This window comes from Empidonax traillii, unplaced genomic scaffold (assembly GCF_003031625.1).
Source record: "Empidonax traillii isolate 1590-97213 ecotype Southwest subspecies unplaced genomic scaffold, ASM303162v1 scaffold312:size2399984, whole genome shotgun sequence".
Lineage (NCBI taxonomy): Eukaryota > Metazoa > Chordata > Aves > Passeriformes > Tyrannidae > Empidonax > Empidonax traillii.
This window is the reverse complement of record NW_020955505.1, coordinates 209,665-232,448: the sequence shown is the minus strand read 5'-3', so window position 1 is coordinate 232,448 and position 22,784 is coordinate 209,665. Positions and strand designations below refer to the sequence as shown.

General features: G+C 35.9%; 1 protein-coding gene across 3 annotated transcripts in view; it reads left to right on the top strand.

Annotated features, from left to right (window-relative positions):
• BOD1L1 (biorientation of chromosomes in cell division 1 like 1) overlaps positions 1-20,589 on the top strand; it is a 36,573-nt gene extending 15,984 nt beyond the window's left edge. Inside the window, exons 11-25 of one of the 3 annotated variants that reach the window (XM_027891258.1) lie at positions 1,635-1,702; positions 3,172-3,241; positions 5,752-5,795; positions 6,697-6,784; positions 7,846-7,925; positions 8,582-8,666; positions 9,336-9,409; positions 10,548-10,623; positions 10,706-10,740; positions 12,678-12,720; positions 15,545-15,582; positions 15,697-15,781; positions 16,222-16,375; positions 18,002-18,145; positions 19,212-20,589. In XM_027891258.1, coding sequence (XP_027747059.1) covers positions 1,635-1,702; positions 3,172-3,241; positions 5,752-5,795; positions 6,697-6,784; positions 7,846-7,925; positions 8,582-8,666; positions 9,336-9,409; positions 10,548-10,623; positions 10,706-10,740; positions 12,678-12,720; positions 15,545-15,582; positions 15,697-15,781; positions 16,222-16,375; positions 18,002-18,145; positions 19,212-19,320 — 1,193 coding nt within the window. In that variant the 3' untranslated portion in view covers positions 19,321-20,589. Of the gene's footprint in view, positions 1-1,634; positions 1,703-3,171; positions 3,242-5,751; positions 5,796-6,696; positions 6,785-7,845; positions 7,926-8,581; positions 8,667-9,335; positions 9,410-10,547; positions 10,624-10,705; positions 10,741-12,677; positions 12,721-15,544; positions 15,583-15,696; positions 15,782-16,221; positions 16,376-18,001; positions 18,146-19,211 lie in introns of those variants that run through there. The other 2 variants (XM_027891259.1, XR_003572055.1) reach the window with 2 other exon arrangements.
• The last annotated feature ends 2,195 nt before the right edge of the window (positions 20,590-22,784 follow it).

The following is a 22,784-nucleotide window of genomic DNA, read 5'->3' as shown; positions in this document are numbered from 1 at the left end:
AATTTTGAAGGTTAATAGCGACCATCCATAATGATAACTGCAGATTTTCTCTGAGTGGTTATTTAACGGTCATGTTCAAATTCATTGTCTTACACTGAACTTTGTCTTTTTAATACACTTCCTTCAGGTTACAAAGGAATCAGGCAGTTATCCTAAGCAAGTACTTTAAGTGAACAATGATAATAGATGTCTATTTTAAACAGAAAACTTACTGTAGCATATGGCATTAAGGATATTATGTTGTCTATCCAGATCCATTTTTCCGGAAGCTAACATTTGAAATGAACTTGCATGGTTGCTAGTTCCTAAAATACCGTGTAATAAACATCCTGCTATTTTCAACTTTTCTCCTCTTTAACTCTCCAGAGTAGCTGAAGCACCAAGTTTATGAAAATTAATAAATTCTGTAGATGCCACAGTCATGATTATGACTTCATTATAAATTTTGGAGAAATTAAACCATAGAAAAATACTAGAAGAATCTGTTTCTACTATAGGAGGTGGAATGGTGCTGATCAAGTTCTACATGTAAAGCCTTTTCCTTCTCATATCTGTCATTGCTATTATTTCAAAACCATTTTATAACTTGAGTTTAGGTCCAGTTTCTCAAAAATTGGCTTTTTTTCTGTAGTTTTAATGATGTTGGGTTTGAGAAAGCTCTCTCTGCAGATTTTGGGATCTTATGAATTTGTTGGGGAAAGAGGCTAATCTAGTAAGTTTAAAAAATGCTTTTTGGTGTTCACACAAGTGTGACCCCTGACAGTGTAAACTGCCACACAGTGAAGTATTTCTGTCTCGGTGCTTCCCTCAATCCTTGTTGTCCATTGATGTAGCCTCTGTAGGTACCAGGGGTAATGGTACTCATTCTGTGTATTGAAACCACAGCTTAATGACTTCACGTGCATCGCTGGTGAATTGTCACGTTATAACTGTTTCTTTTTGTTTAGGAAAAGCTGTATAAACAGGCTTCTGAAGTAGGTTTCAAAAAAGGCTGTAGAAGTCATGTGGAGATACTGTCTGCCGTGGCCTGTGTTTCAGATGTTATAAGCATACAACTGTTCCCCTGGGGAATGAAATGGGTGGGGGGTTAAGATATTTCTGAAATTATGTTGATACTAACAAGAGCTACCAAGTTTTCAGTCTCTATAGAAATTGGAGGATTTCAGAGGTTATGGTTCTAGGGCTTATGGATTTCGATCTAACTGTCACAGCAAAATATTGTCCTTAGTATTAACTCTTAGGTCTTCATTCATGAAGACAGAGGTAGTTTACTATTTATTATTTGATCTGACAAAGCTGTTGACAGTTTCTTTTTAAAGGAAAAGCAAGAAAAAAAAGCCAAAGTCAGAATTCACAAGCACGTTGTGGTAAATCCTGAATAGCCCATATTTTCCAAGCCTTTTGTATTTAAGGAAAACATAGAAGTACTTGTGTTCTTGCAGATGCCGGTTTGGAGTTTTATTGAGCTGTTTTCCTGCAAACAGACTTGCTATTGTTTCCACTGTCTACAGGAAGGGTTTAAATTCATGTGGTGTATTCATGAGGTGGTACTGAGAAATAGCATTCTACTGTAGCATGAGATAAACACAGCATAATGTAACCTGATAATTTTAACATATTTTGTATTTCATTAGGCAATAATGCAGCTTTACCAAAGTTGGCAGAAGAACTAGAATTTGAAAATAACTTAAGAACTGACAAGGTATTTATTATTTTGAAAATTTTTACTCTTCTGTTTCTTGTATTATTATACATCTTTCTATGGTTTCTTACTGTACCTTTTGATTTTTGTGCAGCAAAAATGGCATTTGAAGTGCAAAACTTCGAAGGAACCATTTTTCAAATTATTCCACTGTACTTTTCTAGGCAGCTGGCGTTTAAATCGTGGGCTGTCCATGTTCTTCTGTGTTAGAACTAATTCCCTCCCTCAGCCATGCTCCTTCTGTGACCACAACATCCAAGCTTACTTTTTTAAAAATTGATTGTACTGTGTGCATGTTGGCTGTGATAGTGCTTGTAAAACAGTCATACACGCCCAGGCTCTTACAGCTGGGAGGTATTAGTTTAGTTCTTTGAAGCAGTAAACACACACTGCTGTTCATTTCATCTCATTGCATCAGTTCCTTGCCATTCTCCGTGTTTGAGGATCACTTGGTGCTGTTCCTTTCTGATAACTACAGTCCCGTTATCTGCTGTTACAGAAGAGTGCATAATCACCCTGCATAATCAGGGTGTTGGGGCTCGTGGTCACCTACAGCTTCTGTAAGACCAAAACTGAGTCTGTTTGTCTGGGCTGTGATCCATAATAGCCAGGATTCCACAAGGGTTAATTCTGCGTGAAGATACAGAAGTGTCTCCATATATTCATATCTTGCCAAACTCTAAAAATATGCTTTTTGAGGCATAACATGGTTCAGAGACTCCCAAGCATCTATGAAAGGGTGAGTCTCCACAGGGCTTCCGGCAGCAGGTTCTCGTTAAACCAGCTGAGTATTTCTGAACCACGGTTTTGATGCCTGGAATGCACTTCAGGAAAATCCCAGTTAACTTCAGTCTGGTGGGATTTATTGATTAGACTTGAGTTCCACCTGCAAACAGCTATACTGTTTACCAGCATAACATGGTTCTAGAGTCAGTACAGCCAAGTAATATGGAACTGTAGCTGAATTTACGGTGTCCAGATCAGACTTAAATACATTTAGCTCCATACAGCATTATCCATGCAGCAGTAACTCAGAGGTGATCTGCAACCTGATTGTTTTGGGTTTTTTTTAAACAAGCAAACCAATCTACCCAAAACATGAGTTGAGAAGAGTTAATTGTACCTTGTTATACACTGCAGATTCTTTCTTTTTTTCTATGTGAACATTTCTAGAATATTGTTTGTATTTGGAACTCATATTGCACCTGGATTTCCTGAGATTTCTCTTGAGATCTGCTTTTTTAAACTGATCTCTGGTACTAATGTTAACTCTTAAAGGCCACTGTTGAACAGTAATGTGACTTAGCTGTGACAGTGTTCCTTATTAATATTTGTACTGATGTCTTAATAAAGCTTTTGAAGACTTCTGTAGATCATAAGACAATGTTCATCATGGCATGAGGGAGGGGAGTGAGATGTGCTTGTTCTGAATGTCTGCTATACTTGTCTCTTTTAATTTTTGTATTTAGTCACAACAGCCCGAAAGTGCAAGAAGTGAAGAGGGATGCGTGGATCTTCCTACTAAAGAATTGCAAAAAGGTGATTTTTATACTGATAGTAACTTACTTTTCATGCTGAAAATACTATTGGTTGTGATGGGAGGGTTGCAGATTTGTTATATACTATGTGTAGTGAAAGTGAAGAAAGCCTTCAGGAATCTTCTTGAAATGTTTCTAGGCATTCAGTTGGCTTTGAATTTGGTTTGTGATAAAGAAGGAGGGTCAGACTTTTCTTCCAATAATATGGTGAAAGAAAGGTGGAGAGCATTTAGGATTTTAAAAAAGTAGGCTGCTAACATTCTATTTAAAATCAATAAATACTGAAAAACATTTGCCCAGGAAAGATACAGAATGTTCCCCAAAGAATGGCTTTCTTCCTTATGGATTTAGAATATCCTGTTTTTTTGGGTGTTGTGACAAGCCCTGTAACGATATGACAATATTAAGTACTGTATGACAGTTCACAGAGGCTTTACAGAAAGTTTTGGGTTTTTTTTTTCTTTTTTCCTCTCCAAAGTTTGAAATCTTTGTGGCCATCCACTGAAATTTGAAGAGCAGTTATAGGTAATCATCTAGCTAGAAATCTCAATTAGTCAACTCAGTAATTCCTTTTCCATGTATTAAACTAATCTTAAGCAGGACCAAAGGAAAACAAGAATCCATTTGTCCCAAAACCACATTGTGCTGCATTTATTTGGCTTTCCTGTTAAAGCAGAAACAAATACCTGCTTTATGTCCATTTTGATGGATTTTGTGTTCCAGATGGGCTACAGATACGTTTACAACACTACCTGGTGAGAGTTAATCCTCAGTTATTGGAGTAACAAGCAGAACTAAAATGAATCCCAAGAGGTACCAGCATTACTGCTGCATATATTGTCCAGGGAGGTGAAAGATGCATCTCCTCTTATGGAAAGTTGCAGCTGACAGCCTAAATGCTATGAAAGGAAACACTGTTAATTTCATTACTAAATTTTTAGACATGCAAACCAAAATAAGCATTTACTAAATAGAAGATGAAAATAAGAGTAAGTTGACATATGAGCATGGGTATAAAACTCTGTAATTCTTTTTTATTCTCAGGGTAGGTCAGATTCACATAACTGGTTTCATGGTGGTGTATATTTGTCTGGGTGATAAGAGACTCTATTCACAAGAAAGAAAATGTAAACCTGAGACTGGGTTAGAAGAATGTGGACTTCAGGACAGCAAATCTAAAATTTGAACCAGTTTTTTCTGTACTCTGAGGTTTCTTTGAAGTGCCTGTAATACTGTGCCACTTTCCATCACTCAGTCTCCCAGACAGACAGTACTTAAGATTTAAAATGTACAGATTGAACTAGCTGTGATAATCTTGTTTCTTGTAAAATGTTTCACAAAAATCCATTTGTTGTGTAAATCATGTTGGATATGACACAGACTGAAGAATAATGCTTTGTAGCTCTTGGTAGAGAGTTTGTTCTTTTTCTCCTCCACAATAATCTCTCTTACATGTATATATGCATGCATATATACATACAGCTCAACGTACGTAAAAGGAAGTTGTTTAAAAGACAAATGTGTGTCCTGTCAGGAGTATGAACAGCAGACACAGTAGTTTAGTAGTCCAAGATTCTTTGGAATGTAAACTAATCACTGCTGTTTGAGTGGGTAGGAACTAGCTCTTCATTTGACATTGCCTTAAAAATTGAAGGATGTGCAACTCAGCAGTATAGCTGTGGAAGAATTGTTGCTAAAACATGTAGATTGAAGAAATAACCTACGAATTGTATGAAACTGTATATAAAAAAGAGTTTTTTATTGGATTATAGGTTTATGTTCTTACTACAGCTGAAAGGAAAGCTGCTTGGAATGCTTTAGCAGCTTTTTTAAATTATTAATTTAGTGCTTTTATTAATCAGATTTTAAGAAGGCTCAATAGAGCAGCTTCTTTATGGTACTCTTTAGGCATTGGAAGTTGTGGAATTTTTTCAGAAGTCCAGACCATTAATCAGCACTCATAGTTATTTTCCCTATTTTTGTGATATGGAAGGCTAAGGCTCCAGTTTGTCAGAGTTATAGTACAGTCTAGCAGTTGGACAATTTCATTATGTGCACTCGATCAACCACATGTCTCATCAGTACAATTATGCAAACTTTACTTCTCTGGAAGCATGTTAGAGCATAGTTTTGGTCATATTTTACTTCATCCCATGATCCAGCATCTAAGGTTCTGATGGATGAAATTCTGATTCATTCAAATGGTAGAACTGTATTTGAAATGTCAAAATCATCATACATTTCAAAGATGAAAGCCCCTTGATTGCCTGTATTTCAGTCATAAAGTGATTATGTATCAGTTATCCTGTGCATTAGAAATACACACTCTTGTTTTGTTTGTGCATTTGTTAAAGAGAAGATGATTGGATGTCTCTTATTTCCAACATTGAAAGTAAGCTTTATATAGTTTCAGGTTCTCTGGAATCCTGTCAGAGAGGTGAAGTGGAAGATAACTGTGATGCTTTGCTCTTGCTTAACCTTTCTGATTGTGTTGTAATTGTTTTTTAATAGATTTGCTGCAAAGGAATGTTGCTTTAGAAAGAGAAGCTTCACATGTAAGTTCTTGTTTTTTAAATTTACTCTCTGTGCTGCTTTTTTCGTACTTGCATTTACTTCTATTTACATTATATATTCTCTAAAGGAAAATAATATTTTTGTATATGCTATGTATATTGAGACTGTGCAGCTGTGTAGGTTGATGTCTAATTATTCTTTCAAATTTGCCAGTAAATAAATCTTGTATTGTTGTTCCACAGTCTGTGACTATTTCAAGACTGTTAACTGGCAGAAAAGATAAGCTTGCTTGTCCTCCATGAGCATGGAGGGGAAAAAAGTTGGGATTATTCTTGGAACTTTTGGTCACAACTAGAAACATGCTGTTTTAGTACAGTCTGCTGTGATTTCGGAGGAACTCACAAGTATAAAAGGGATAACTGGGAAAGTTGCAAAGTTAGTTATGGAGCAGAAACAAGATATTTAATGCAGCTAGGAAACTGAAAATGTATTTGTGGTTTCTTAAACTTGAGTAGTAAATTTGTTTATTACTGTATTGTAATGCTGGTTAGCCACATTTTTGCTGCTAGTGAGATACTTCTATTGTTCCTGCACCTAGGAGAGTGTCCTTTAAAATTCAGAAATATTTTGAGTGATTTGCCACGATAAACTGCATTTAAAACACTTAGTAGGGTGCTTAATTAATTCTGGGACTTTTTTTCAGTAAAAATATTGATCAAATTCTGAAAATACTACAAGTTAGAAATTCTTTCGTGGTGCTGTTCTGTAGAAGTAATGTAACTAGAGCTCTAGGAATAAATTCCTTTTGTAAACTGCTGTTTTCCATTTTAATGCATGTTGTTCTTTAAAGTAGCATGAAGGAAAATGTTTCTCCAGTCTGTTTATAAATTTTATGGGGAAAAAAGAAGTTAAGGAGTTACCTTTCTTGTGGTTTATGTGTAGGTGGAAAACTTGGATACCCAGATAACTGAAGAACATAGATCTAGAGGAACACAATGTAAATCTTCAGAAGCAGTGGGTAAAGAAAAATGTAAGTGATACAGAACTACATGAATTTGTGCAGAGCTTCTCTGCTGCAAAATGAAGTTCTACTGCTGTTAGGCCATAAAATGATATTTTGGAGGAAAGAATGGAATATGAGGAATTCCAAACTTCAAAGCAATTTATCCTCTCAAAACAGTTTTTTAATATTACACTTTATATATTTGATAAAAATATTCTAACAAATTTAATTACTGCACAGAAGAATATTATAACTTTTTCAATTGTAAGGGAACAAGAATTTTTGTATTGTCTTTAAAATAATTACTGATTTTATCCTTCTAAAATAAAACAAAGGGAAGGAAGCTGATCATTAGAGGAAAATCTAAACACTCAATAGATTTTGGGACTGGATGCTTCCTTCTCTTAGTTTAAAAAGAGCTGAGTTTTAGTGTAACCTTTTATTTGTCTAGAAGCAAAAAGTGAGAAGGAATTCAGTCCACTGAATGGCATAAACATTTTTAAGTTAAATTTAGATGAAGTTAACTTAGAAATAAGTTAAGCACTTTGCTGTCATAGTAATTGAGACTGTGTAATATCTATTTAAACTCTGGCTTTAACTGCTTTTGTCTTTTCACCATCAGAACAATTTAAGAGGAAAAAAAGCCAGTAAAGTTATTAGTATTATTTTTTTATAACAGTTTTTATTCTTTTAAGAATTTTGATTAGATGAGCGAGTAATTAGTCATGTATTCATTAGTGTCCCCCATAGCATTAACTGCTTTCTCTGTCTCTGGGTGAGTTGAAGTTGAAGCTGATACTCTGTTTCTTGGTGTGGTACCTTTCAAATTTCGATTTTGAGCTTATCTTTAAAAACAAACTAACAAACCACACCTGTAACATACAAGAAAGATGGAATTCTCTTTTGGAATTGTTTTGTCTTCTCTTTTCGAAGAGTGGTTAGAGTAACTCATGTTCCTATTTCTGTGAGATGCTGCTCTTCAGACTTTTGAATCTCAGTAATAATGAGCTGATATAAAAGCAGCATGAAAATATGACAAATGCTGAAGACACTTTTTTTGACACTTCAGTTGTTACTTGGTTTTGCAGGCAACCAGCTGATTGCTCAGGATGTCAGAAAAGATGATGAACAAAGTCAGTGTTCCAAAACAAAACCTGATAACGTGAAGGTATTTTCAAGAATTTTTTTTTTTAATGTTCTGCAACTGCAATGTAAATAAGATTAAAATCTAAGTATTTATTTCTATAGGAGTTTATTTTGGGAGATGTTTTCATTATTATCTGTAAACTACTTTTACGTTATCTTGAATACAAAATAACTGAATAGAAAATGTTACTTTTTCAAGGGGGAGACTGTAAAAAAGCCAAACCAAACAAACAAAAAAAAAAGGCAGGGGTCTGTTGTATCCCTTTGAGCTGTGGTGGGCTGATTTGCACAATAGTTTGGAGCTTAGAGTACCATGGAGCTTTGCTGGATCCCAGCTGTGCGGTCAGTTCAGCATCTACGCGATCATACTGATCTGAGATCCTCAAGAGGGTGTTGGACTTCTCCTGAGTTCTGGGTTTGCACTGATCCCTGCTAAGTCAAAACAGGAATTCAGGACAAAATAGATGTCTTTTTAAAGAGTACATGGAGAATTTTTGGGACTGGCATAGCCACTGATTTTTGATAAAGCTTCTCAGCATCAAAGTGTTTTAGAGACAAAATCTTGGTGAGTAAAATACTCGTATATTGGGCTGTGGTGTTTTTTTAGTGTAAGTAGCTGACAAAGATCATTAATTTATGGTAAGATTCTCTTTCCTTTTTTGTTTCAAAATAATGTAGGACGTTATTTCAGGAGATACAGCAGAAGCGTCCAAAGAAATTGATGTAATGAGTACACCTCCTAAAAGTACTGCAGAAGAAAAAGGTAATGAAACTGCCCACTGTGGTAGATTTTCTGAACCCATACTAAAGGCTAATTTCTTTTCATTTGAATGATTTTGAGAGAAATTACGAACTTGATCCCAGCAAACACTTGCATATATTCTCTAGTTGATGTCTGTTCTACTACTGCTATCAAGTAATGCATTAATCTTAGTTCTTTAATGGTGAGAGAAGTTTTGAAGTTTCTGCTGTGCTGTCACCCATTCACGCCATTATTGTTTCAGTATGTACCTTGGGTAGGAAAGCTAATTGGAAATAAACCTGGAAAAAAACAGGTAGATGGAAAAATAGCACAGTCAGGATTATGTGACAAGAACTTCTCCTAGCTCTGAACACAAGCAGGAGTTGTCCTTTTGTGTAAAAATCTGTTATATATTCACCATCAAAATTCACCGTCATCAATCCTGTTCGTTTCTATTGAGAAAACAACTAGGAAAGAGCATGCAAATTGCACTGTTGTAGTTGACTTATGAATTGCACTAAAATAAATAATAAAAGATGGTGTATCTACAGTATTGGTATCTGATGAGTGGTTTTAGGGAGTTTCAGGCTAGAGAATGAAATTGTTTTCAGTGCAGAGGTTTTGGCTTGTACCTTTTTCTTTACCTAATAAAGCAAAGGTATACAACTTTTTCTGTTTGCATGTGTGAAGATGAATTTACCATCGAACAGGAGATGTCTGAAAATAAAAAGCGCTGTCTAGAACTAAATGAAAATTCTCCAGAGGTGAGTGGTTTTATCGACTAACTGAGATAGTGCAGGTTCACACTGACAATAACTACTTTAAATTTTGTTGACAGCAATATTAAAACTATGACTTCACCTCCATAGAAATAGTTGTGGAAATTTTTCAGTACTCTCAAGTACCAAAGACTCATGTAGCTCTTTGTCACAAAGTATAAACTGACAGACCATAAAGCATCAGTGGCTGATTATTGAAGTGTAACTCCCTTCATACACTTAATAGTACTTAAAATTGTCTAAAAAGCAGTTCTGTAGAGTTGTATTGTATAGTGATCATGTTCTCTGAGAATCTTGTAATTAATGTGAACAGTTTAATCACTAACAAATATGACTTGGCTTTACAAAAATATGATCTTTTAGCTGTTTTAATATACATTATCACTTGGTAATCTGCAGTGATGGTTGTAGACAAGTGTCTGAACCCTAGAGATGAAAATCGATGCTGATCTTATAAATGTGTTGGGTTTCATAATTTGGGTTTTTTTGCCTCAGATTTGGAAGGGGAAGAAAAAGAATATGGTTTTGTTTGTTCACTCAAGGCTTGAGTCACTAGGAACCCTTTGGGGGGAGATACTGCTACACCTCAGTAAATGCTGAATGAGGCATTTAATCTTCGTAAATGTAATAGTCTGTTATTGGGGATTTTGCAGTCTAAACATCTGACCATATTTGTTACTTCAAGTTGTCTTTCAAAGCTTAAACTATAGCTCCTGCTCAACTGTTACAGGGTGTAGCCTGTGCTGTGTGGCACTGAGGAAAGGGGCTGACAAGATACAAAATTTGGAGTTCTTGTATAGGGCAAGGCAGCAGCATTTGTGAGAGCATTGCGGGGAAGGGAGAAGGCACTTCATTCTCAGGCATGCTTTGTGCCTGAGCTCAGCCACAGAGAATTTCGCATAATTGGGAGTTGTTTTGTTTCTGTTCAGCTATATTAGTTGATTTCACAAAAGGCTGTGTCTCTTCCTGTGAAAGCTGCCTCATCTGTATTTTTTAAGTGACAAGCAGCACTTCTGCCCCATCACATTAAGAATTCAGTTATCAGCAGTCTTTGCATTGTATTGCTCAAATGCTAAACGTCAATTTCAGTAACTAAAATATGTTTGTCCTTTACTTTTAATAGGAAAATCAGCCTGTAATAGTGAAAAGGAAAAGGGGACGGCCTCGTAAATACCCTCTTGAAGCAGTACAACCTGGTGGTAAGTAGTTCATAACACCTGTGTGGAAAAACAAGGAAATTAGTGACACATTCAAGTTCTGAACTCATATTTCTTCCCTCAGGTGGGGAGTCAAAAGCTGATATGAGCACTGGGAATGTAAGTGCCTTTATTTTGTTTGGGTGCATTTAAACACAGTAATTCAAGAGCCATTTATCTGTTTAACAGTTAACAGCAGTTGAGAAACATCTTACGAAAAACTTGGTAATTGAGTTCAGTCTAAGCAAGCAAAAACTATTAGTAGCATCTCCTAATATAGCTGAGCTTTTTAAACAACATATAGTATTAAGTCAGATGTAGCAAAAAACCTATCAGCTTCAAGCTTCTTTCACTTAATACAAATCTCAACTGTTACACTGTCTGGCAATGTATACCTGTGGGCAGGGTGAAATTTTGATTGTGTGCACACGTCTTTTAATTTGTGCTGAGAGTTAATTTTGTCCTGAAGAGAAAGGGTGACTTTGTTTCAAAAACTTGATTTTTTTTTCCCTCTAATGAACGTATCATAATAATAGCTCATAACAGTCTCTTAATAGCTGTAAAACAAAATATTATGTAAAGCAGTTGTGTTACCTTTGTTGCAACATTACAGTTCATTCAAGAGACAGAAACATGTTGGTTGGTAACTTAAGAGCTCATGAAACATACCTCTGTCTTTTAAAGCTCAGCAGGAGTTTAATTTCTTAACCCTTGTGAAGTACATTCACTGCTAAGAAAGTGTTCAGTTGGTATTGTTTCTGCAATCCCACTGGATTACAACACAGGGTAGCAATGGATCAGGCATATTTGTGGAGTACAACTAGTTGGATTTATTCTAGTGGAAGGCTTCTCCCTTGGGAATTCCTGTATATCAGGATCAGCGTTCTTGGGTAGAAAAGGGATGATTTTAAAAACAAAATTGTCTTGCAATTTGTGTTTTCTACCTGCTTGCCTGATGAAGCACCGGCTGGCATGGCTGTTGGAAATCTTGGAAATTCATCTGGGATATGGATAGCAGCGGTTTTTGTCACTGCTTGCTCTGTCCTCACAGCATTTCAGGCAGCCCTTTGAGTCCTGTCCATTCTACAGGACTGCTGGAGTTTTGTTTCAAAATTCCTAATGTTTCCTAATTGATTCTGCCCTCCCCCCCCCCCAATATTAATTTAATGAAATGTAATTTGAACTGATGTGGGCTTTGGTATTTGGTTTTTCTGTTTTGATGTTTTGGATTGGCTTTTGCTTGGTTGTTTTTCGGGGGGTTTTTTGTTCAGTTAAGAATTAAAACTAATTTTTAAATCACACTCAGACATACCTTGGCACCCTCAGTACTGGAACAGAACCATCTTGTTCTGGTTTAACTATTTTAAAGGTCACGTACCTCTTAGTGATGAGTGATTGGTGTCAGTCAGTTACAGGCTGGCTCTGGGAGGAGCACGTCTGAGCCCCCACCTGTGATAAGGGTTGTGTAAGGTGAGATACTGCCTTTGCATGCCAGTTTCCTCAGGGCTGCTTTGGGAACGTGGTGCTACTTCAGAGGAAGAACAGGCATCCTAGTAGAGTTGTTAAGTGATGAAAGAATAGGATTTTTGGACAGCCATCACAGGAGATTGTGTAATTATACATAGTGTTTTTGCATTCTGAGTAAATTAAAAATTCTTGTGATTTGTAATTCCGTAAATCTCTTGGTGTGATTACATCAAGTGACTGTACTAAACTTTTCTGTATTGATGATAATTAAATTTTCAGAAATGTATTTGACTGAAAGTGCTTTTACGTTTTGTGTCTTTTACTGCAATGACTTTAGTGTCAATTAGGTTACTGAAACTGTTGTGATTTGTTTATGGGATGACTTGTTTCTGATTTTTATCAGAAATGGAAAAATGTATCCTACTGTTTAAGTCAGTACAATCTTTGTGGTGCTCATTAGAGTGTTCACGTTTTCTAGATTGACAGATAAGTTCTGCAATGCATGTAAGCAAGTTTCTGTGATTACGTAATACAATGCTGGATTTTTCTGATTTTCTTTAAATTAAGACACCCACTTTTTTTATTTTCAGCTGCAGTTTTCTACCTTTGCAAATAGAGGGAAAACACCTCAAACTGGTAAGAAAATGATATGTGCTTTACCATATAAAACAAAAGATGGAAGAAATAGAAGAGGGTTTTCAAGAAAAAGAAAATCATGTGTGTCGTTCCTAAACATCATCTCTGGCAGTCAGTGTTATTCATGAACGAAAACATCTGAGTAAACAGAGGAATTGAAGACTTGTCCTTAATTGCTACCAAGTTTTAAATTTTGAAAAAGAGCAGTTTGATAAGAACTTAGTTCAAAGATGCAGAGCACTGTTAAGTGCTGATTGATGCATAGAAGAATATACCAAAAAACTAACTTGTGTGGTTAGCCACATGGCAGAGCTTCAGAGAAAGGTAGCTACCCCGTCAGACTTGTTTCTAGTGACTGTTTTCCATTTCTGCTGGTTTTCTTTCATACAGTGACTATTAATCACACTACATTAACTCTTAAAATTTTAAAATTTTGTGCAGTTAATTGGCCTATCTGTGGCTGTGGATGTGTGTCTAAAGAACTTAGTGGTATCTTGAGGGGATGTCTTTCCGCTTTCACAACTGCTGTGAGATCATTAGAAGATGATTACTTAGCTTGACTCAGAAATGTACTTTTGGCACTTCAAATTAAAATCAAATAAGTGAAATACTTTTCTATTGCTTTCCTAATTTTTCTTATGTATAGAGTCTGAACTGCACTGGTTGTTCAAACATATTGTTTTAATTATGGCCATTCATAAAAAAGACTTTAAAACTCATTGCAGGAAGCAGATGAACGTGAAAGGCAGGTTAAAAAATGGTTTGTAAATAAATATAAACATGCAATAAACTTGGAAAACAAATCTAGAGTTTCCAAAAGTTTGTTTCTACAGAGATATTAATCTGGCTGCACTGCATATATGAACTATTTCCTATTTTCTCCACATGTGTTCAAATGTCAGCTTTAATCCATATGATTCAGAATTGTCTCTGAAGGATTAGCTGGTTGGGTGGTACTTGGCTTTTATCAATGCAAAGAGAAAAAACAAGAATGTAACAAAGGAGTCAACCTGCATTCTGGTTTGCTTTTTATTCAAAAGGAGAGACACTTGACTGTGTCTCTCCTTAATTCCATTTTCCAGGTAAAAGGGTGTTGATGTCACAGTGATGTTAAAAAGAGTGTATAAAGTAGATTAAATACACTGTTAAACTTTTCATCCTCTGTTAGCAATCATATGACAAAAACATTTGAAAACTGCTGGCAGTGAAGAGAAAGCAAAGTAGAATCCCTCTGTGCGGGTCACTTAATCTGGTGATTTCTGGGTGTTTGTGACAGGGACAGTCCCGCCTTTGAAGTGGGGTGCAGAGAGTTTCTTTTTGGTCAGTACAGCAGATGAAGTCAAGAGACATCTGTTTTCTGAAGGCAGCATTCTCCCATAACATGGACACTGAACTTGAAACTAATTAAATTAGCACTAATCAGCAGTAGCTGCTCTAAAATTAGTAAGATTTTTAAATACTACATCTTATTATTTTTATGCTTATCTGTAGGCAAAAGTACTACATTTCACATCTTAGGGTTGTGTCTGTTAAGAAAGGCATGTCTTGGACCTAGATGGAGTATTCTTCAGTCAAACACCCACTTGCTACAAATTTGCCAAACTGTACCAGAATATTGAAGTCTCTGTCTTTTGAACACAACAGAACTAATAATTGCTGGTTGTGTTAGGAATGTAGTTACATTGTGTGAAGAGCTTAATACACTGGACAGTACTGTGTTTTATTGCACTTACTAAATACCTAAACATATTTGTGTTTTATTTAATTTGCTTTTGTGGAAATGTTTTTCCCTGTAACTTACCAAAGGAGTGCTAGAAAGCTTTTGTTTGAACTTAAGAATACAGTTCTGCTCTTTGAGATCTATTTTAGATCCGTTGCATTGATGCCGTTTTGTTTTTCTATCAGTCTAATTGGTGACAGGTTTAGAGTTTGTGTCATCTTTTGCATAGCTTTTCACAAAAACACAGCAATTTCATGAGAGGGAAAAACATATAAAAACTTTCTTTTATTTCAGTTGCTTCTTTCCTTCTGTTGCTAAGGATTTTTAACCTTGCAGTGTTAGACATAATTCCATTTGACAAAGCTCAAAAGCTTTGTAAAATAATCTGTATCTTATCATAGAGTTGAAATGTTAACCACATAGAGAGGCCAAGTTGAGACATGAGTTGCAGAGTTATAAATGTGTTTTAACATACACAGGCCAGTCAGTAAAAATTACTGAATTGTAAATAAGAAGTACTTCAACAGAGAGTCGTGTAATTTGCATACCAGCTATTAGACAGGTTTTAAATAGTGTCTTCTTGAGCTACAGCCATCTTGGTGCTTCACCATGGGCACAGTTGAGCACTAGAACAGATTGCCTGGAGGAACCACGTACTTGGAGACTTTCAAAATTGGACTGAACAAGATCTTGATCAGATAAATTAATTTAGCCGTGCTTTGAACAGGAGGTTGGACTAGATGACCTCTAGAGACCCCTTCCAAATTTTTCTTTGATTCTGTAATTGGTTGACAGTAATTAAAAGGGGGTGAGTAACCTTTGCTCTTCCATGAAAACAAAACAGCATATGCAATGAAGCAGTAAAAACTGTCAGTCATATAAAACCTTAGTACTAAAAAAAAACTTAATCATTGTCCCAGTCTCTGTATATAAAAAAAAATACAAGAAAGCCATATTCTATATTAAAAAAAGAGACTTTAAATGTTTTCTGATCTTCAGTGATGTTTATGCAAAGTTGACAGACTGTGAAAGAATTCCCATTTAAATTGATGGGTGAAAGATTTGAAGTTCAGGATTAAGTTTTGTTCTTTCCTTTCTTTTTAGGTACAGACGTATCCGATAAGAGAGAAACAACAAATGTAAGTGCAACCATTTTAATTTGTAAATCTATAAGCAGTATGTAATGAAAAATGTCTATCTTCTATGTAAAGTAAATTGTTCTTGACTTACTTGCTTCCATTTTGTTTTTTCAGGAAGATGAAGCTGAGAAGGCAGAAATGGCTGTGCGTAAAAGGGGAAGAAAGTCCAGGCATTCTCTGGTTCAGTCAGAGGAAACTGGTAAAAGCATGAAACTGTGCTACTCCATAAGAATGAGAAGATATTACTGTGCCTATCTGTTTATTAAAGCAACAAGATAAGCTTTATTCAGTTTTCCTTTCTTGAGGAAAAATCATTGAGTTACAGCTAGGGTAAATATTATGTAAATATGTGTAAATTGCTGTAATCTCATGTCAGAATTGCTACATCCCAGATGCTTCTATAAAGCCTCATGAATTTTCTATGAATTCTGGCTATGAGCTGTGTAAGTAAACTATGGTGAATGTGTTAGCTAGATTAAGTCAAACAAGTGTGAATTAAAAATGTTGAAGCATAAAGGAAATGGAAAATTACTGAAAATGGGATTTGTGACTAGAATACCTTTTCTAAGTTAAGTGTTCGTGTCGTTTTGGAGGGCTTTTGGAAAATTATAGCACATGTGTAAACTTTTGCCTGGACAGAAACACTGGAGTCAGAGAAAAAACGTCGGAAATTAACATCTTCCGAAGATGAACTGAAAGAGCAAGAGGAAGCTGAGGAAGAAGGTGTTGAGGAAGATGATGATGCACATTCCAGGGCCACAACTAGATCAGCCACAAGGTTAGAGGCTCAAAGGTAACTGTGTAGAGACACCAATAGCAAGCTTTTTTCTACATTGTTCTTAGTTGTTGTGGGGTTTGTTTCAGGGAAGAGGTTGTTACTTTCCTTTTTTGTCTTTTTTTTATTTACTGTAAATTTAAATTTAAATGAGAGCTTCCCAAATAATTTTGATTCTACTTCTAGTATGGCTTTCCTAGGGATGAAGAGACAAAAGGCAAGCGGTGGGGGGAAACTGTAGGGTCTCAAAAAGGCATACTTGAGTATGTAAGAAGGTAAGAGTTGGTCTTGTTTGCAGTCTTCATCCTAGTGGTGCCTCAGAAGCTGAGTCTAAGGAGACTTAGTTCTGATAGGTAAAAGTAGGACATCTGACTTGACTCTGCAATTCACCATTTAGTATTTGGAGTTGGAACAATGTGAAAATACAATTATCCATGTAAGCTTCTGTTTTTTAAATACATGAATCTGCAGTGCTGGAGGATTTAAATACTAGTGTGGTTATATGCAAACTTGGAGAGCAATCTTACTGTAAAAGGCTGGTGTGGTAGCAAGAGTTCTGTTTCTATGAAGCTGTTCTCATCTCCCTTGGCACAGGTCTACCCTTTTTGTAGGCAAACTCAATTCTAGCAAAGCTCATCCTCTTGATTTTATTTGGGAATCAATGAAAGATAGCAGTTTTGGAAAGTTCTGCTTTAAGTTGCTGCCTTCCAGAACAGAATTGAAGTGCAGGCTATTTTTTTATGTTAGTGTGAGGTTTCTTTAAATTGACCAGATTTACTTCACTCTTGAAGATATGTTTTATGTTATATTATACATTTGCCCTTGGGCCTTGAAGCACAGTTTGCACTATGTTCTTGAACTGATAATTTCGGAGCTAAATCAGAAAGCAGTTACATGATCTTCATTAAAATAAAAACTCTGAAAGTTTACCATTTAGTAAACAATAGTTTTGTTTTGGTAAAGGCAGAGGAACTTCCATTAGTCTCACATAATTGTTAACTCTATAATTGTAATAAAGGTTTAGATACTAGTGGTTTTATTCTGATTGCTTATGGAAACATCTACTTTTTATAGATTTGGGGTTGTGTCTCAGATTTCCAGTGCTGCCTTTCTAGCTCCAGTTGTAACAAAGCATCTCTACCTTAAGGTGCTACATACAGTCTGCATTTTATAAGTAGCATTTGGGAATAATTCTGTAAAAGGGGATGATGCTTCATTTTCAGCATTGCTTGATTAACAGTTTCTCTGACTTAAGTAACCTGTTTTCCAAACTATGAAGTTAATTGTCAGTAACAAGTTTTTTGTGTTTCTGAAGTAGTGGATACCAAAGCTCATACGAGTGAATTCATAACAAGTTGTTTTTTTAAGTATGGACACTTATGTTCCAAAATTATTGCAGACTCAGAATGAGTATTTTTATTTAGTTAATTGCTAAATATTGTCAGTAAAATAACCATTTGAAGCTTGGCATTGAAGTTTGTCTTGAAGCAGCAAATACGGTTTTTTCACTGTTCTTTTGGCAACTTTTATATACTTGTTGCAAATGCTGCACAGTCTAAATTTTCTGCACTTGGAATGCAAGAAGAAAGTGACTTAGTAAAAGTATTTTGTTATATATGCATTCATCATTCTTTTGTATTACAGAAAACAGCCCAGCAAGCCAACCACACGTGCAACTTCTAAAGGCAGCAGTCCAAGTTCAGTTTCTCCTAGAAAACAACAGAAACTAGCAGCTAAAAAAAGATCTCCAAGTGATACAAAAGTTAATAAATCTCCTCCATTGACACAGTAAGTATTAAAGTTGAATCCACTTCAAGTATTTGTTTTGGAAGCCACTACATTGATCCTTTCCTTATATGTAGTACACTGTTTCAAAATCTGAACAGCAGTCCAGTTTTGTGATACATAAAAGCTTTTAAAGGATTTTCTTCTGTTTATGTTTTTTCTTTTTCTTCCTTTCTTTAACATTTGGAAGACTAGATTTTTTTCTTCTTTACATCTTCAGAAACCTCTTGGTAGAATCTGAAAATGGTGTTATTCACTATTTTAACTTCAGCTGTGATTCCTTCCCAGGTGGGGGGTAGAACATCAGTAGTTCAGAGGCTAAAACCAAATATGATGACATGATTCTAATGCTTAAAAAAAAAATCCTAAATTTAGCAGATAAAAAGAGGAGAAACTCTGAGAGTCCTCATATCAAGTTTTGAGTATACCTCCCTTTCCCTCCATTCCTGGTACACTTTTTAATGTGTTATATGCCAGATGTATCTGTCGTCCTCTGGGAAATGTATCAGTGTCTTCAAACTGAACCTGGGACATGTGTATCGTTCACTGATGGGCTGTCAAAGTTCACCTCATGTTCATTTCTTTGAATGGTTAGAATGGCCAAGAGTTTAAGCCAGTTGCATCTGAAATGTGGTGAGCTTAGAGGTGGGTGCTTAAATAGAGGTAAGGGAACATGACCTCTGCCTTTTACTCCCTCTTGTGTATGCAAGACTTGAGCTGCTGTTGCCACTGTTATGTCTTTGTGAGACAGGGTACAAGGTAATGCAGTCCATTATATTCTGCTATAACCCACAAATCTTTCCAAAGAAAGAGAAGGAAGGAGAGTTCTAGCCCCAAATTTTACATATGGAGCACTCTTCAAAATACAGAATTGTTAGTACACAGTGTCCTGTTAGGATGTGATGGGAGCATGTGAGTGTTTTAGTAGTAAACTTTTAAATAATGTATCCTTGTAGTTCATCAGAGATGGACAGTTGAGTTCAATCCTCTAAAGAGAATTGTGCCTGACCACTCTTTTTGTTTTACAGACCCTAGCATTGTTAAAATAATTGTTAATAATGCTTTTCAGGTTAAAGGTGCAGTCTGCAAAGCGTAAAAGGGAGGACAGCCCAACAGTGGTACGGAGAAAAGGCCAGCAGAAAACAGAAGAAACACCAGTAAAGAAAGCAAAACGATAGTCTCTACCAGCTAGTACTCTTCCTGGAAAAGTCAAAAGGAAAAAAAACATCTGTGCTTCTATTTTTTTTTAAAGCAAAGGGATTTGCACGTGCTTGTTTCAGAGCTCTAAGTTAAACAATGCAGTACTTTTAAGTTACATTTTAAACAGCTTTATAAACTATTGTTTATACAGAATATTATGTACATTTATTTCAGATGAAAAATAAGTTTACTTTGTATCTGAATGAAAAACAAAGTAGTTATATATTTTATCACTGACTTGGAAAGTTGGAGTTTCCCAATGTGACATGCTAATGCAAATGCTTCCAACCCATAAGGCACCCATGTGCCTACTAATACACTTTGTACATAAACTTGTAAAAATAGGTTGTATTTTACTGTGTATGAATCTAATCAATGATGGACATTTTATTTATTATATGGAAAGCATTGGTCTGTAAACTTTAGTATATACCTTAGGGTTTTTTAATTATATATTTTACATTCTATGCAGATGTCAGTAGGAAACTTCCCCTCTGCTCCCCCAGGACTGTCTAAAGTCTGAAGTTCTCTAAAACATGCTCAGACAGTTGGTAAAGTATTTTTCTCGCATGCATTAAAGTAGTTTAGCATAGTGAAAGGGACTTGGCTCCTTTCTGTTCACATTTGTGACAAAGTATGAAATTTAAAATGTAATCTAACTAGATTATATTTTCATTTGTAAATTTACTACCGACCTCAAGAGATAAATAGTGTTAGGTTAGATTTATTCACAGCCAACACCACCCTAAAATGAAACAGTTTTATTTTGCAACTAAACACTTGTTCTTTCAGTATTTCTCTTTTTCAACAAAGAGGGACCCATTGAAATCAAATGTCACTTCTCCTAACTATAGAGCTTCAGCATTTTATGTTACATTTTATACACAGGTATTAAAAATAGAAGCTGGTATTATTGCCAGAATCTTTTTTTAATGTATATTAACTCTGGTAAGAGCAAATGTTCAAGTGAAGTTGTATATAAAGTTAAACTTTTCTTATGATCAAATGTGTCTCTTGTTATGATGTGATGAATTGCCAAACAATCTGAGATTATTTTAAGTGTTTTGTTGATATTCTGGTTTATAATTAAAAAATATTTTGGGGGGTGGAATTTTACTTTTTTTTTTCTTTATTTCTCTTTATTTTTTTGTGAGGTTTTTTTGAACTTGTTGTAAGGCAGATGTTTCCGTCAGATATTCTGCTAGGTTTCTTACTGAGATTTTTATATAAAAATTATAAAATGTTTGCCAAAAAAACTGAGTTGCCATATTTTATTTTCCTTTAATTGTTTGGTTGTGGAACTTGTTTTTATCAATGTGTGTGGTTGGAGTCTATAAGTTTTACCTGGTTAGGGTCTTTAAAAAATGTTTACAGGTGCTTATATTTTAGGTGTATTAATGGTAGGGAAAGTGTGTAACTGTTTACCTGGCTTAGCACTCTGTTAAAAGCAACTGCACACATAATATTTTTCTAAGCAAATTAGTCTAGAAAGATATCTTTGCTCTGAATAGTAACTCGTTTTGCTTTCTACCTTAACTCTGCTGCCATACTAATACATACCTTGTTAACATACTGCTTGATAAATTCCTATATATTACTGATACTAATGTGTATGCACTTCTTTGTGTGCAGTTGTAGGATAAGTTGAGTCTTTTTTTTCTTTCCTGTTTTTTCTTTCCCTTCACCCCCTGCAGTATGTATAGACCAAAGCTGTAGATGTCATCTCAGCCTTTGTTCTGTGAGGCTCAACAAGAACTGCTTGTTTTGCAAAGGGTGCATATACAGTCTTGTAGGTTGGATTTGGAGTCCTTCCCTGCATCTGTTCCATTTGTTTCCTTAAACCTGAATTCAGTACTGACGTTGCTCAGGAGGTTCCTAAGGAAGCCCCCCATTGCACACTATAAGTTGTTATCATTTATTCTTCTCTCTGCTGGTAGTACCTCTCCTGCCGTGGTACAGTTTGTGGTTGCCTCTTCCACAGGCACAGCTCTGCTGATGGATTATAGTGATTGACAAGGCAAGCTCCAGCTTTGTGGCAGATCCTTTTGACTGGCTACTGTCTAATGATTTCAGTAGAGAAATACAGCTCTGAAGATCAGTGCCAGTCTCTTTAAGCTAAGCTCCTGGAAGATCTACTGTCCTTCCCCTTAGTGATGGATAACGTTTAGGAACATCTTGTTTAGGCAGTGTATCTGATTAAATTATTCCATAATACAAAGGCATTAAAGGAATTATCTTTCAGCAGGAGAGCCGCTTTTCCTTAAAGGGAGGGTAAAAACTGCCAGTTCCATAAATTTTCAGCTTTCACATATTTTATTCACTGGCAGCTTCTTCCTCATCAGCAAAATAGACATTTCTGCCAGGCCACAATCACTGTCAATCCCTATTTGTAATTTTTTTTTTTTTTTTTTTTTTGCATAGTAGTCTCAAATTACAAGTACTTTCTAAGGGTCATCTAAATTACTACTATACTTATACTTTGCAGCGGCAGTTGTTGTCTACTGTAATTAAGCATAACTTGGGAGGTTCAGTCTGGGTATCAGGAAGAATTCCTTCGCTGAAAGTGTGGTTGGGCATTGGAATGGGCTGCCCAGGGAGGTGGTGGAGTCACTGTAGCAGGAAGCACTCCAGAAATGCCTCGATGGTTTAGTTCACGTAGTGGTTGGTCATAGGTCGGACTCAATGATCTTGGAGATCTTTTCCAACCTTAATGATTCTATGATTGAATGTTAACAGTTTTCTAGGTCTTTCAGTACCTTCTGTCTCTCCAAGTCCTTCCTGATCAGAAAACAGGGAGGGGGAGAAGAATTGTCTTTCCCTTGGATACAGCAGGAGTCACATTGTGGCAGAGTAGTAGAGAGAAGATTCTCAGTCAGGCATGAGAACTATGATGCTGATTATGTGGATGATTATGAATAAATTTATTGCCAAGATAGTATGTAAATATTGCCCATGCAGTGTATAAGATAAACTGGTCTAAAATGTTATAATGTAAGCAGGTCCAACTAGAAATGTAGAGGTTTACACTCTTTGTCCTTGCCAAATGCACAATGGCAAAGTAACAAAACACCTGTGGGAGCTACTTTAGGATTTTATTTCCATATGTGACTGGATCTCAGTGCTTTTACCTGTGCACACATCCAAAAGTGATTGTTCCCTGTATTCAGGTTTGATGTTACACCATGACCAGCAAGAGTCCCTTCTCCCCAGACTGGAGTCCATTTCCCATGCCCTGGCAATGATTTGACGTGATATAGAATAACCAGTGGGTCATAGCCATGTCCCCTCAAGACTATTGCAAAAAATTAACTCTCGTGGCCAGAACCAGGACGTCCATCTCTGGCAGCATTTTCTGCCCTTTTGCAGCCCAGGTTTACCAAAGTCAATGACAGTCATCATAGCTCCCTTGTCTCTGGAATGCCTTCATTATGTGAACATCCAG